At 37.2% G+C, this 13,860-nt stretch overlaps 1 protein-coding gene across 3 annotated transcripts in view; it reads left to right on the top strand.

Annotated features, from left to right (window-relative positions):
• LOC107036490 (myb protein) overlaps window positions 1–13,860 on the top strand; it is a 58,896-nt gene that overhangs the window by 5,031 nt on the left and 40,005 nt on the right. Inside the window, exon 1 of one of the 3 annotated variants that reach the window (XM_015254481.1) lies at window positions 13,044–13,772. The exons of the other annotated variants lie outside the window; for them this stretch is intronic. Within the exon in view, the coding sequence (XP_015109967.1) occupies window positions 13,678–13,772 (95 nt within the window). The 5' untranslated portion in view covers window positions 13,044–13,677. Of the gene's footprint in view, window positions 1–13,043; window positions 13,773–13,860 lie in introns of those variants that run through there. 3 annotated transcript variants of the gene reach the window in all.

The following is a 13,860-nucleotide window of genomic DNA, read 5'->3' as shown; positions in this document are numbered from 1 at the left end:
TCAGCAAAAATTACGGAACAATTCACGTAATCCGCCATGGAGAATCGTTTTCCGGCAATTTTTATAGGAATGGAAGGCAAGAAATCGGAAACGTTCAGTGAATTCTCAGGTTCATCACCGATCAAATCACGAAATTGTTACGTAATTTTTCCCGAAGAAGTAAAATTTTACAGAAACTCGCCGACTTATTATGCCTCCAAAATAAAAAATTCTTGAACGCTCAACAATTTTTATGAAGCTGGTGAGTTATTTCTACGTTTCGTTCCATAAAATTTCTCAATCGTTGGGGAAAAATTACGGAACGACTTGTTGTCCCCACAGCAATGAGTCATCAGACGGGGGGTCAACTTTTACGGAACAAATCGCAGAATTTACGTGGCGATTCGTACAATTTCAGTTCCGACTCACGCTTTTTATTGAATTTTACTTCGCTCGCCGATTACATTTCGAAACGTCATTTTTACGTTTTTTTCTTGTAATTTTTATTGATTTTTTCTCTCCGCGTTACCATAGAAGAGATTGCTATGGTAACATAGTAAACGAGTTTTCAACTGTCCCTAAATAGTAATCGTTAGCATGTGCCACGGTAATGCTTATTATATTACATAGGAATGCCATGTCCATAGAAATGGTTACCATGTGAATAGAAAATGGTCCTATGAACATAGGAAGTATCTCTAAAATAACAGATTGAAATTCGCGATTGCCTCTTGATGCGTTTATAAACTCAAGACACTTAAGGCTTAAAATAAAAAAAAATTAAAGTTAAGCTCTTCATTAAAAATTTTCCTATTAAATTCTACAATATTTTTGTTCAAAATTTATATACGTTAAAAAAGTGATAAAAATTTAAGTCAATTCCTTGTTGTAAACTCTTTGTAATCAGGCAGACGACACAGTTATTATGAGTGAGTAATAAACTCTCATATTTAAATGCCAATAAACTATTGTTGGGACTTATCCCTTCACCCTTATGGGAATGAAATATATGCAGCACTTATATCTAGCACACTTATATTTAGCATACCACATTTTTGGCCGAAAATATATCTGAGATATATTGCAGATATATGTTCTTATTTATATGTAGGATATATCTGGCATATGACATTTTTGGCCGAAATATAAGTGAAATATACTGAGATATATGTCGGGATATATGTTTTTTCCATGCACTGAGAAAAAAAATTACTTTTGCTAAGGAATCATTTTCTTGGGAGAAGAATTTATTTTTTGCGGAGCGTATTTCTCCAGGCCAGTCATTATCAAGGAGTCCAAGTCCATCTCTAAATATTACAATTATGTTCAATTATGGAATGATTATATTACATATGACCTTGAATGAACTCCATTGACAATTATTAACCTTTAAAATTATTTCAAATTATTATACGTTAGAAAACCTCGAAGTTGAAAAAATTGAAAAATAATGAAGCGTGTTCATTCAAGGTCATATGTAGGATAATCATCTCATTATTCAACATAATTGTAATATTTGGAAATGGACATGGACCACCTGGGAATGACTGGCCTAGAGAAATAAGCTCCTAAAAAAATAAATTCTTCTCCCAAGAAAATGATTCCTTGGCAAAAGTAATTTTTTTCCCCAGTGTGAGGGCAAGTCTCGACCCTACTATAATTATTACTACCCCCCACGCTGGGTACAACACTGAGAACATTTCCGGTAAGAAATGTCTCCGTTGGTATTCTTACACAGATGTTGAGTCATGAGTCGCACTATTTTCTTAACATACATTTATTTTTGAAATGAGCGATTTTAGCTCATTTATTGAAGCTGAAAAATTCTTCCCATAAAATATATTTTGCCATTACTTGTGCCGCCACTGATTACCGAGACAGATTCATAATTACACAGGCTGGGTATATCATCTTGATATTAAATTCCTCTAGAAATTTAATTTCCTACAGGACAATCTTTTCACAACTTCACTTGGAGCCTTTCATTACCCCCATAATTGTGTAATGCCATACAACCATCAAGTTTCACCTCTTTTCTATAGAATTTTCCACAAATACCTACTGAAATCTCCAAAAGCCCCTGAAACCACCTTCTCAACAATATCCAGTGACTCTCTCCATATAAAATATCGCCGTGCTCTCGATTTCCACCATAAGGGTAGCGTGCCACCTATCCCTTTACCCGTAGTCTTTGCATCCTAAAAAATCCCCATTGGTAACAAAATATCCAAAAATCCATGACCCAAGCTATCTTATTACATGCTGGCCTCGAGGACCGTTGATTAATGAGAGTAACAAAGACTTCTCACCCTCAGAGTACAAGAAAAATCTCAGAAACATTGGTAAAATAGAAGTGACTAAACATCACATGGAATGGACGCAACGGGGGGTCGAGTTAAAAGGACATGTCGAATGGATTTGTGGAGAGCGTAGGAAAATTTTCAAGATGAGTCAAGAACGTTAAATTTACCATTTTTCTGGTGATTTATGGGAAACAAATCGATTTATTGAGGGCGCATTCCATTTTTAGAAGAACTTTCTTGGTTTTTCGATTGATTGTAGTTTTTTTCACAAATTCAAGGAGCAAACAATGGGTATAGAATGTATGAATTCAGTGATGCTTCCATAAATATCGGCGGAAGGGAGAAGTTTAACCCTCGATCGGTCGCGTCATGGCACGAGCGTCGTTCTGTCTCGATTTTTATTTTTTACGCCGAAACGTTGTTGAGAAAAAATCTGAAAAAATTGGAATTCCTACTTTCCACCATGTCAAACATTTAAACAATTGTTGTTCTGTGCATTTTTGCACCGATCAAATATTAAACTTCCTTTAAAATCCGACTCGGTCAAAATCTCTGTGTTTAACCTCTAAATGGAGAATTTTCGCACCGAATGGAAATCAATTTTTGAATGTTTTCACTTTTCGCGTTTTATACTGATATTAGTTGTTAGTTGGAAGTACAAAGTTACTTGTTTAATCATAAATCATAATTTTTCATCGCAATGTGTGGAAAAGGGACGTTTTATGCACGCCTGTCCTAAAAAGTTACGTTTTCGCACAGCGTGATGAAATAGTACATTTCGACAGTAGGCCGTGAGGAACTTTTCTGTCGAATATGAGGTTACAGGACGAACCGAAGGCGAGTTCTGTAATCGCATGAGGTAGAAAAGTTCCCACGGCCGTGTGTCGAACAATATTTTTTGTCATTAGGTCCGAAACCGCGATTTAACCGAGCGAAGCGAGGTTAAAATTGCGGTTTATCGGGCCTGGTGACGAAAAATTTATTTTTTCAGTGCAAATCAAGAGCTTCGAAATTTCCATTTTTCTGGAGATTCATGGGAATATAATTGGCTTATTCAATAAACATGCCATTTTGAGAAGACCTTCTTTCCTTTTCAGATCCATTGAATGTTTTCACTAATTCAAATAGAGATGGGTCTAGCATACGATTAAATGATTATTCCGTGAAAATCCGCGGAAGGAGGAAGTTTAGTGAAGGTTGTAGAGAGACCCTTGGTTCGGATATCGTTCTGAGCATTCAAAATTCACGATTTAAGCAATCTTATTACATGCTGGTCAGAAACACAAATTTCCATCTAACAAGGTAGAAAAAAATCTCAGGAACATTCGTAAAACATAAGTGACTAAACATGAAATTGAATCGACGTGACCGGTGGTCAACTCAAAATAAAGCGTTAGATGAACACTTTATCAATATTAAATTGCCCCTTTGGGCCTCAGATAGAGACGCGGTGACGTCAGGAATCGCCGCATAGCAACACACCAGAGAAAACAGGGAGATATGGTAGGGAGTATAACAGAGGGACGCGGGTGACACGAGCCAAACGAATGCGAGGAACCGTAATGTGTGATATGGTGATGGGTATTAGAGACCAGCTGCCCATAGTTTTATGGGTTGCTCCAGGCAAACAGGGTCATCTCTCGAATGGAGCTTCTCTCCAACAGTTCATTCCTCACGCCGGATGGCAAACGATCTCTTGGTACTCTTCGTTGCCTCTTCGTTTGTCGTTTCCTTCCCACCTCTTCTCTCCTCTTTGGGGGCTTGTATTATGTGGTCGGGGGATCATTGAATCGCCTGTCGCTCCTCAATTCTGATGAATCGCCAGGAGAAGACCGAACGGGGATAGAAAAGAAGCGAATGGGAGAACAGAATCAAATATAGATTACACAAGGTTCAGCATTCATTCCCTTCGGGGAGAAATCATCTGGGAAAAAATGTCAAGAGACTTCATTACTTGATTAAACAATTTTTCAGTAAATATGTATTTTGATGGATCAGGGAAAAATGAGTCGTGGTAAACAATCAGATGATTAAGCAGATATTGTACTGTTGAAAACTTTTAGCTGAAATTTTCAGTTTACTTTATGGGAATTTTTATCAATACGAACGATAGAGATTTTTTATAATAGAAATTTTCACCGAAATTTCAAGGACTAGAATAGGGCGCGCGGTTCGCGCGCGTATTATTTTCCACGGGTGCCAATTAGTAAAACCTTAGCGGTTCTCAGTTTCATTAATTTTTATCTCAATGATAATGCAGGAAAAATGAATGGTTCGAACAAAGTTTTTCACAATGAGAATTTAATTGTTGAATAATTTATTCAGAATCGTCATAATCCTTTTCATCTTCTTCGTTTCTCTTTTGTTTTTTACGTTATTTTTTATTTTTAGGCATGGATTATTTACTATATACATTTATACCATCCTATATTTTTTTACAGTTAAAAAAATTACAGTATAAAAAACATACATGTATAGTATATATAGGGGAGGTTGGGGTAAAACGGACACTTCTGACTTTTTTTAAAATATTAATGAGGGGTTGAAATGTTGATAAAATTTAATAATATTTTTTTTCAATACAAAGAACAATTCTTTCCCTTTGGGACGAGCCTAAACTGAGCTCAATTGATCAATTTGTTTCTGAGTTATGGATAATTAAAAAAAAATCTCTAAAAACTGTAGACCTTTTTCTCTGTGTGTCCTGAAATTATTACTGTGTTCGTAGACTTGACAAATCTCTTTCAACCCTCATTCAGCGTCTGCAGACATCAGAAAAATCTTGTAACTATGGAGACATTCCTAATGTCTTCGGACGTTGAACAAAACAAGAACAGATCGAATATGAGAGAGTGTGTTGGTTGAGTATAATGGCATGCAGGAATTCTGTGGATACCGAGCCAGTCGCCCCTTACGCATACAGTGGGATTTGCGGGGCTGTGTGAGAGATTTCGCGACCGTTCTGAGAAACCGACGGGCTTCTCAATGGTCCCACTGTATTGGGAGGGAAAAAACTGGCGGGATAGGAGGGGAAGGAGGACAGTGAAAAAATTTTGTTTAGACTGCGATGGGACAAAATAGTGGGAATTCCCTCTGTCGGGTTGGGCATTTAATTATTTGAGGATTTGTTGTTCGAAGTTTTCAGCAATTTTATGGAAAGCTTTACAGAAATTGAATTGATTAGGTCATTCGTCATTTTATTGATTGATTTGAATGGATAAATATATAATACTACAAACAGAAAAGGATTCATTTGAATCAAGTGCATGAGGGGGTTATTTAAGTAGCTGGTACGCGGATAGAAATTCGTTAGAAAAATTCTAGTGTTCTTAAGGTATACTAGCGAACAGGCGTGAAGCGCCAAATTATATTATATTATATTAATTTATTTTATTGTTTTCTTTTCAATTTTTCTTTGCGGTTAGATTAAACTAAATTTATTGGATTCTATTCCAATTTTAGTATACAAATTGTGGAAACGGTTTTCTCATTTTCAAATGAAGAGATATTTATGTTAAATAATATCAGTGTAATATAATAATTCCTCTCAATGAAATTAGATCATGAAAATGAAACTTTTCGTTTTCATGATCTGATTTCATTGAGAGGAAATGAGAAAAATGCAGGGAGAGATGATCAGCAAGAAAATAAAAGAAAACGATTTTTTATTTTTCTGAAAAATTTAAAAACTGATTTTTTTTTAATGATGAAAAAATATCAATATGCTCCCTGTTCAAATGTTCCCTTGTTCCCTTATTCAAATGTTCTATGATCTAATTTCAATGGAAGAAAGTGAAAAAAGAACAAATATACGTGATCAGCAAGAAATAGTATATTTCAGTACATGTGGGGCAATATCGTCTTTCACGTGTGTGGGGTTTACAGCATGAGCCGAAGGCGAGTGATGTAACCACACACGTTAAGGACGAAATTTCCCAACAAGTACTGAACAAAATTTTATGTCACGAAGCCTGAAACCGGCTGAATTAGACACGAGACGCGAAGCGTCGAGTGTGTAATCCAGCCGGTTTCAGGCATGAGTGGCATAAAAACTACTAGCTTCGAATATGTTCAGAGAGTAGTTTGTTTACACAAAAAATAGTTTTAGTTTTAGTTTTTAATTTATTACTAATTCTTGGGGATTCATGATCCTAATTAGAATTAGTGAGTTCGACGCTTAGATATCGCCCTTCACACTGAGAAGACTTTATCATTCAAATAAATCCAGGAGACAAAACTCCTAATTTTCTGGATTTCCATCTAATTTTCAGGATTATGTAACGGAAATCTGGTCATAAATCACTTGATTTCAGGATTCCTCACTCGTTAAAATCTAAAACTACGGGCCGTGAAAAATTAGAGATATAAATCTAACGAAACTAAAACTTTTTTTTCTCTCCGGAATCTAAAGTTGCGACGCGAATCAATTTGCACAATATTTTGCAAATATCTTCAGTACGGAAATGTTTACACGTACTTTTCAGAAGACATTTTCCTTCGAACCTATTAGTTCCGATAGTACTTGGAAAGTAGGGGAGGGTCGAGCAAAATGAGACGTATTGAAATCTTTTCCAATTGTTAATATCTTCATTTGTAAGTGAAAATATTGACAATTAGAGAAGATCTCAAAACGTTCCATTTTGCCTGACTCTCCCCTAGTCTTCGGCAAATTTCAAAGTTCAGACAGAATCAATTCGCAGATTATTTCGCAAACATCTCCATAACCGAGAGGTTTTCAGTAATTCTCCAGAGGAAATTTTTTGTGGTACATTCAATTCTGAGCAGAAAAGATCTTTTGACAATTTTCTGCAAGCCTACTGGCTCCTAAGATACTTCTGCAATAATCCTATGCCATCAATCATGCAAGTCATCTCCCATGTCTTAATAACTTCACTACTGAATTCACCCAAGCGTCTCATTCGAAAATCCAGTGACCTGCGACGGTTGCACACACAATCTCTTCGTGATTGTCCCTTTTAGACAAAGGAGCGAAATCGAAAGAAGAGAACATTCAAACTTACTCATCGCCATTTAAACTTCAATACCTCGAGGTGCATTGAGTATGCGTGGCGGAACTATTCGTGGATGCAGTTCACCGCTTGTTTGCTGGGATTATAAATAAAACCCTGGCAGAAGCAGTGTGGACGAGGTCGCGGAGCCGAGTAAAGGAGTTGAGAATGAGAGAACAGGCGAAACTCAATTTTTTTTCCTTTTTGTTTTTCTTTTATTTCTTCTCTTTCCATCTCCCCAGTAACAACAGAGTAAACTTCTCTCACACGTCGAATAAAAAATCCCTAATACCTTGAAAAAAAACGTCTTGGTCCCTCTTCTTCTGCAGAAGATTGAAAAAATAAAAGGCTGGAAATAATAGAGAAAAAAATTACATATGAATAAGAATTATCCAGAAGTTGGGGAATAATAACAGAAAATAACAGAAACTCGTTCAGACACGAAAACAGGTTGAGGTTTACGGAGAAATAAAATCAGTGAACTCACACGTCCAATCCCGTATCGAGAAGCCAGAACAAATTTAAAAGACTCGAAATAACAAAGGAAGAAAAATTATAATTCACGAATGAGTATTAGAAATCACAGAATAACAATGGAATAACACTCACATAGGGTAAGCTTTTTCAGCGTCATAAAAATGGCCTTGGAACCTTAAAAAAAATCCAATGGACTTTTTTTATGGCCCTCTTCCGCTGAAAACTACTAAACAAGGTTAGAGCAACCGAGACACGAGAGAGCTTAATGATTCAAGTATAAGAATGACGAATAATTCAAAATTAAAAAAAATGAACTTTCCCTGTCCCCGGATTTGGAATATTAATAATGAAAACCCTGTTAACTTTTATATGTTTCGTTATAAGGATATTCAACACAGGGAAAAATGTATTTTTCATCACGCTGTGACGAAAAGTGAACTTCTCGGTACGCTCCGCGTGCCTAAAAGTCCAATTTCCGCCACATTGTGATGAAAAATATTGTTCGTAAAAACGAAAAACGAAATTTAAACAAGTTGTTATATCTCAGGAACTACTGGACCGATTGGGCTAAAACAACACACCAAAGTAGAGCTCGCTCATAGCTACCATGAGCCAAAATTTCAAATTTTTATCTAAAAATTTCACCGTATTTATGTTGAATTTTCTAAAAATTAATCATCAAACACCCAAATCTGCACATACATACAGACCTGACTCTAAAAACATAATTTCTTCACGTTTCATAACATTCTAGACCATTTGCAATCAAAATAAGAAAATCGAAAAATCGACGAAAAACAATGCTTCCATTCGGAAGCAATAGAAATAAAAATAGAAGGCAATGTGTAAAATCATACTGAATCCAATGACCAGAGAAAACTCTGGCGTACCCGGGCAAAAAGAGGAAATATTTGAATGATTCTATTCCATATAAACGCATGTTAGCGCATGCATTTGGTGCATTTTGTTGATTTTATTTCTAAATAATGAACATTGGTTGGCGGATTGGAATTTGTATCAAAGTGAAAGGAATATCTTCAACTCTCAGTTTAAAAAAATCTTTTTTTTTAAGTATTTGCGACTTTGAATAAACATCCTTAAATGATAAGAGTAATCAAAACTCCTAAATTCATAATAGCTAACTGTGTTGTCTCCACTTTCAGAGAGGCAGTGGAACCTTAATAAAAATAAATTCAGTGATCTTTTTTTGTATTCCTCTTCTTCTCTCATAGCGACAAAAAAGTGAGACAACTCGAAACACCACAAAGAAAAACTGTTCAAAGAATAAGAATTTGAAGTTGTGAAGTATTACAATAGCGCTCCCTTCAAAGAAGCCTTACGACTCTGAAAAACATTCCCTGGGAAGTCTTCGTGCCCCTCCCTTGTTTCAGAAGTATAAAAAGTTTACGGACTTAAAATAGCCGAAAATGCAGTATTTAAAGCATGAGAATTACCAGAAATTACGAAGTAATGAGAGTATACTCTCTTGTCTCTCATAAAGAGCGCTAAAAAGCTGAAATAAAGCATCCAGTGAACTCTTTTCATTCCCTTCCTGCGCTTCAGAATACTAACCGGAATTAAATACCTCGAAGTGCGAGAGGAACAAATTATTTAAAGCATAAACCGGAAGTTACGAATTACCAACCATAAACCTTTATTTCTGCTAAAAGAAAAACCTTGAAACATTGAAAAAGAAATTCCAGTGGACCGTCTGCCCTCACAATCATAAAAAAAATACGAAATTTAGCACAGGGGAAGAGAAAAAAAAAACTATTCACCGACTTCACTGAAAATGACCAGAAGTTACGTTAGTTACGGCACAAAACGTTTCTCTTGCTATGCCTCTTACAAGTTCCGAAAACCTGGGAGCAAAAAATTCAGTGAACTCTCCTTGCTTCCTTCCTGCGCTCCAGGAGACCAAAAAAAATTGACAAGTTCAGAATTTCGGAGGGAAAAGTATTTGGTACGTCTGTACGAATTACCGATAGTGAGAAAATAACGAGCATAAATTCCTTTATGTCCTGAAAGAGACCTCGAAACCTTGAAAAAGATAGGTTGGAGCTTCCTCACCCTAAGAATCATTTGAAAAGAGAGAACTTCAAATAATTTCAATGACGATTGTTCAAAAGATAACAACAATCCGTCAGTGTCGCAGTTATTGCCACTGACCATGAGCCAGTTCCTATCACCCTCAAGGGCAACACATGATTTTCAAGAATATCAATTGGAAATTTACTTCATTTGAGAGCAAAATTCATTGCAATCGAAATATTTTTAATTCAATTACGAGAAGGATAAGATCCGTGAAAATATGGCAATTACAATATCTGCCACTTATATTTGAGACGGACTTAAGGTATATTCCTAGAAAACAGGTTTTGCATTCGCTTGTCCCCATGTTTTTCATAGATAATGGTTATGGTCTTCCCCGGCTATTGAAAAAAATTCAAACTAGCTGTATTACACAGTTTAGGAGATAATAAATAATGAAATGTGGGTTTCTAGGCCAAACAGGGGTTATGGGTCTCCCAAACTCGACTTTTCCATCTTATCAGAAAACGGGTCTTACGATGTTTTTAAAAAACGAATCCGTGGTAGATTGATGAGTTCCGAATACCGTGAATTTTTTGTAAAATTTTACAGGAGATATTCAACTCTAAAAAAATGGAAATTTCGTGAAATGATTTCTTATTTGATTCAAACAATTGATTAACGAATAATTTCTTATTTGATTTAAACATTTATTGTTGCCTTCATTAGAAACATATCGATACCTTAATAACAGATAAGCGTATTCACATATCGAACTCATAGAATTTACGTTATGTAGATACACTTGTCTGTTATTAAGGTGTCGATGAGGATTGAAAAACTTAGTAACTGATGAGAATGCAATAAATTAAGGATCTATTACATCCTTTTCGCGTTTTTTGAATTTTTCTGGTAAATTGTTGATCGGATTGACGTGAAAAAATATACCGTGTTTTTGCGTTTTATCATTATTAACTGACTCACGAGTTTCATGGTAGTGCAATCATTTTCCTGCGTTTTTTCTAAAACTTCGGAAATTCACAAAACTTTAGAAAAAATGCAGGAAAATGATTGCACTACCATGAAACTTCGTGAGTCAGTCAATAATGATAAAACGCAAAAACGGTATATTATTTCGCGTCAATACGATCAATAATTTGCCAGAAAAATGAAAAAAAACGTGAATTTTGGCCGAAAGAGTGTGTACATCCTTAAGTCATTTCGAATTTTTTCCGGAAATCCATAGGGACTAACTTTTGGGTGGTATTATCTGGGGATATACCTTAACCTGTCAGTATCTTTGACGTAATATTTCCAGAGCTGAATGGATATACAGTAGACTCTCGTTATAGTCGCAAGCATGGGGGAATAGGGGAAGGCAATTCTAAGTATGGGGCTGTATTTTCCTGCCCCCACCACGCACTCACGACAATAACTCCTCAAAGAAATTTTCACCGAAAGCGCTAGAGTGTTTACGTTTCGGGCCCCGTAGGTAATATAATGGAGTAGGAGAAGTGCTCGAGCGACTAAAAATAATATGAGGGGAAATGCGATTATATAATAAAACAAGAGTCTACTGAATTACTTTTCCGTCCAGTTAGAATTCTACGGATGATATTAACCCTAGATTGGTCACCATATGAGGGAAACGCCGCAGCCCGTCGTTTTTCTTGAATTGCCATTGAATGGCTGATCGGAAAAATTCAAAAAAATTTGACTTTTCCAATTAAAGTATCTAAAAAATTAGAGTAGTTTCAGAACAACATAATTCTTGAAATTCCTGAAGAAAACAATTTTTTTCTCACAGAGGAATTATTTTTTCCCATGTTGAATAAAAGTGCCTGTTACGCGACGTTGCCGGAAATTCGCTAAACGCGCCCGGGCAGTGTAGAGTGAATTTGGCAACGTTCGGGCCTAAATAACCCGGCGACACTTCCCCGCGGACGTGACCAAAGTCGTTAGGTCGCGTAGGGTGACCAGACTAGGGTTAATTTGATCTGCCTTCATCGTTAGTATTGCTGACGTATATAAACTGGCTCCGGACGGTGGAAATAACTGAAACATGTACTGTTTTCAATTCTCTTTAAACGGGAAACCCCTTAATACTTGGAATTGTGTGGTAGTTAAGAGGACCTATCGAGCGACTTTTGATATAAGGTGGGAGATCCAAAAAAGTAGGAAACCTACAGGATTCAACCCATTTGGCCCCATTTTTCATGGTACAATCTTATTTTCCGAGTTTTCATTTTAAATATCTTCCCCGGGCCGCAGTTTCCATCCGCTTCAAAGTTTCCTTTTTTTAAGTGTTACTTAGACTCCTAAGAATGAAACTACGTATCCATTTTTTGTTATTTTGAATACATAACAAGAAAATAATTTTTTTTCGATTTCGTCTTTTTGCTTGTTATTTTCTGACACCTAAAAAAAGTTTGTTTTGAGTGATTGGAGATGGTAATGGTACATAGCAAGTAGTCAATTAATAGTATATTACGGAACAAGTGCGTAATTTTTTGGCTCGTGGGAAGTTGTAAAACGAGCCGAAGGCGAGTTACAATCCCACGAGTCAAAAAACACCATTACGCACGAGTTTCGTATACTATTTTATGTCATAGGGCGGCCCAGAATCCGCGATTTTACCGAGCGAAGCGAGGTTAGAATCGCGTGATTCTGGGCACCTATGTCATAAAAAATATATAAATATGCAAACTTCAGAACCATTCGAAGCAACCTTTCCTTAGACGTTATTGAAGAGCGAGCAAATACAAAGCCACATAAAAAACAATATCCACCCCCCGAGCCTCCAAAAACTCCGAAATTTTAAATTGTTCATCTCAAACAATGACCGTAATTTCACGTCGCAACTTGCTTTCCGGGGGCTCACCCCAGCACATGGCGTTCACATTGATCCCACAAGGGGTGCATTTCCCTCCGGTTCTGGTTTAATGGCCGCCACGTTGCGCGGACTCGCCAACATCCCTCCATAAAATCGGGCATTTTCGTGAGCCTTCGGCCCACCAAAGGCTTCTCCCTCTCTCTCTCCCCCTCGCTCACTCCCTTTTCGCCGTTCTCGCTCGCGATTCCCCACGCGGTGGGCCCCCTCCCTGCGTCCGGACCCTCGTGCTCTCACACACACACCATCTGCACATGTATCTGTTCTCTCGGGAGCCCCGAGAATTGAGCATAGCCGCCTCTGTTCTCCTCTTTTCTCTCCCGTACCCTTAGTTTCAAACGAGCGAGCCTCGAAACCACTCGTCACACTCGTCCAATTCTCTTTCCTCCCTTCTTCCCTATTCCCTTCGTCTTTTAAATTCCTCGGGACGCCTCGAGTACATGGCAAAACGTCTGAATCATTTCACCAATTTAAATGAACAACCATTCACCCGATTGTTTTTTTTTAATTGTTGATTATTTATTTTTGCGGCTTTGTAAATGCGTTTAGTTTTGTTCCCCCCTGTGTGCAGTAATACGCAAGCGCAAGCTCCAGCGACGCCTCTCGAGCTCTTAAAAAGGGGGAGAGAAGTGGAGACGAGAGGGATCGATAGTGTTCGCCGGTCACAGGAAGCGGCATTCGTAATCATTTTGGAGCGCAAGTTAAGCTTTTACGAAACGAAGGGATAAAAACATCGAGAGGGATGACAAAGAGTGTAGATATTGTGATCTGATACTTTCACTGGATTTTAGAGGGGGAGAAATACATTCAGCCTCTCGTTACGCGACTCAGTTGTCGAGTTTTTCGTATCGGAGCAGAGTGCATTACAGTGGTGGAATGTGTAATGACACACTCAAGTGGCCGGTGCACTCTTGACATCATGGATATAGTGTAGATGAGGGACGATTTTTTTTTCAAGTTATTTATTTAAAGAGGATTCTGAGGAAGCATGGAGAGGCTACCTGGGGATATGCTTGTGCCCGCCAAGTCTGTGGATATTTCCAATTATCATTCGACTTTTTATTCACCACCACCTACTGAGGCGTAAGTCATTTATTAATTTGTCATGATTACACGATTTTGTCGGTTTTTTTTCCTTCAGTAATTGAAGAGCATTCAGGTTCGGCGCGGG

This window comes from Diachasma alloeum, unplaced genomic scaffold, assembly GCF_001412515.2.
Source record: "Diachasma alloeum isolate Michigan unplaced genomic scaffold, Dall2.0 Dall_scaffold_00209, whole genome shotgun sequence".
Taxonomy (NCBI): domain Eukaryota; kingdom Metazoa; phylum Arthropoda; class Insecta; order Hymenoptera; family Braconidae; genus Diachasma; species Diachasma alloeum.
This window is presented reverse-complemented; position numbering and strand designations above follow the sequence as displayed.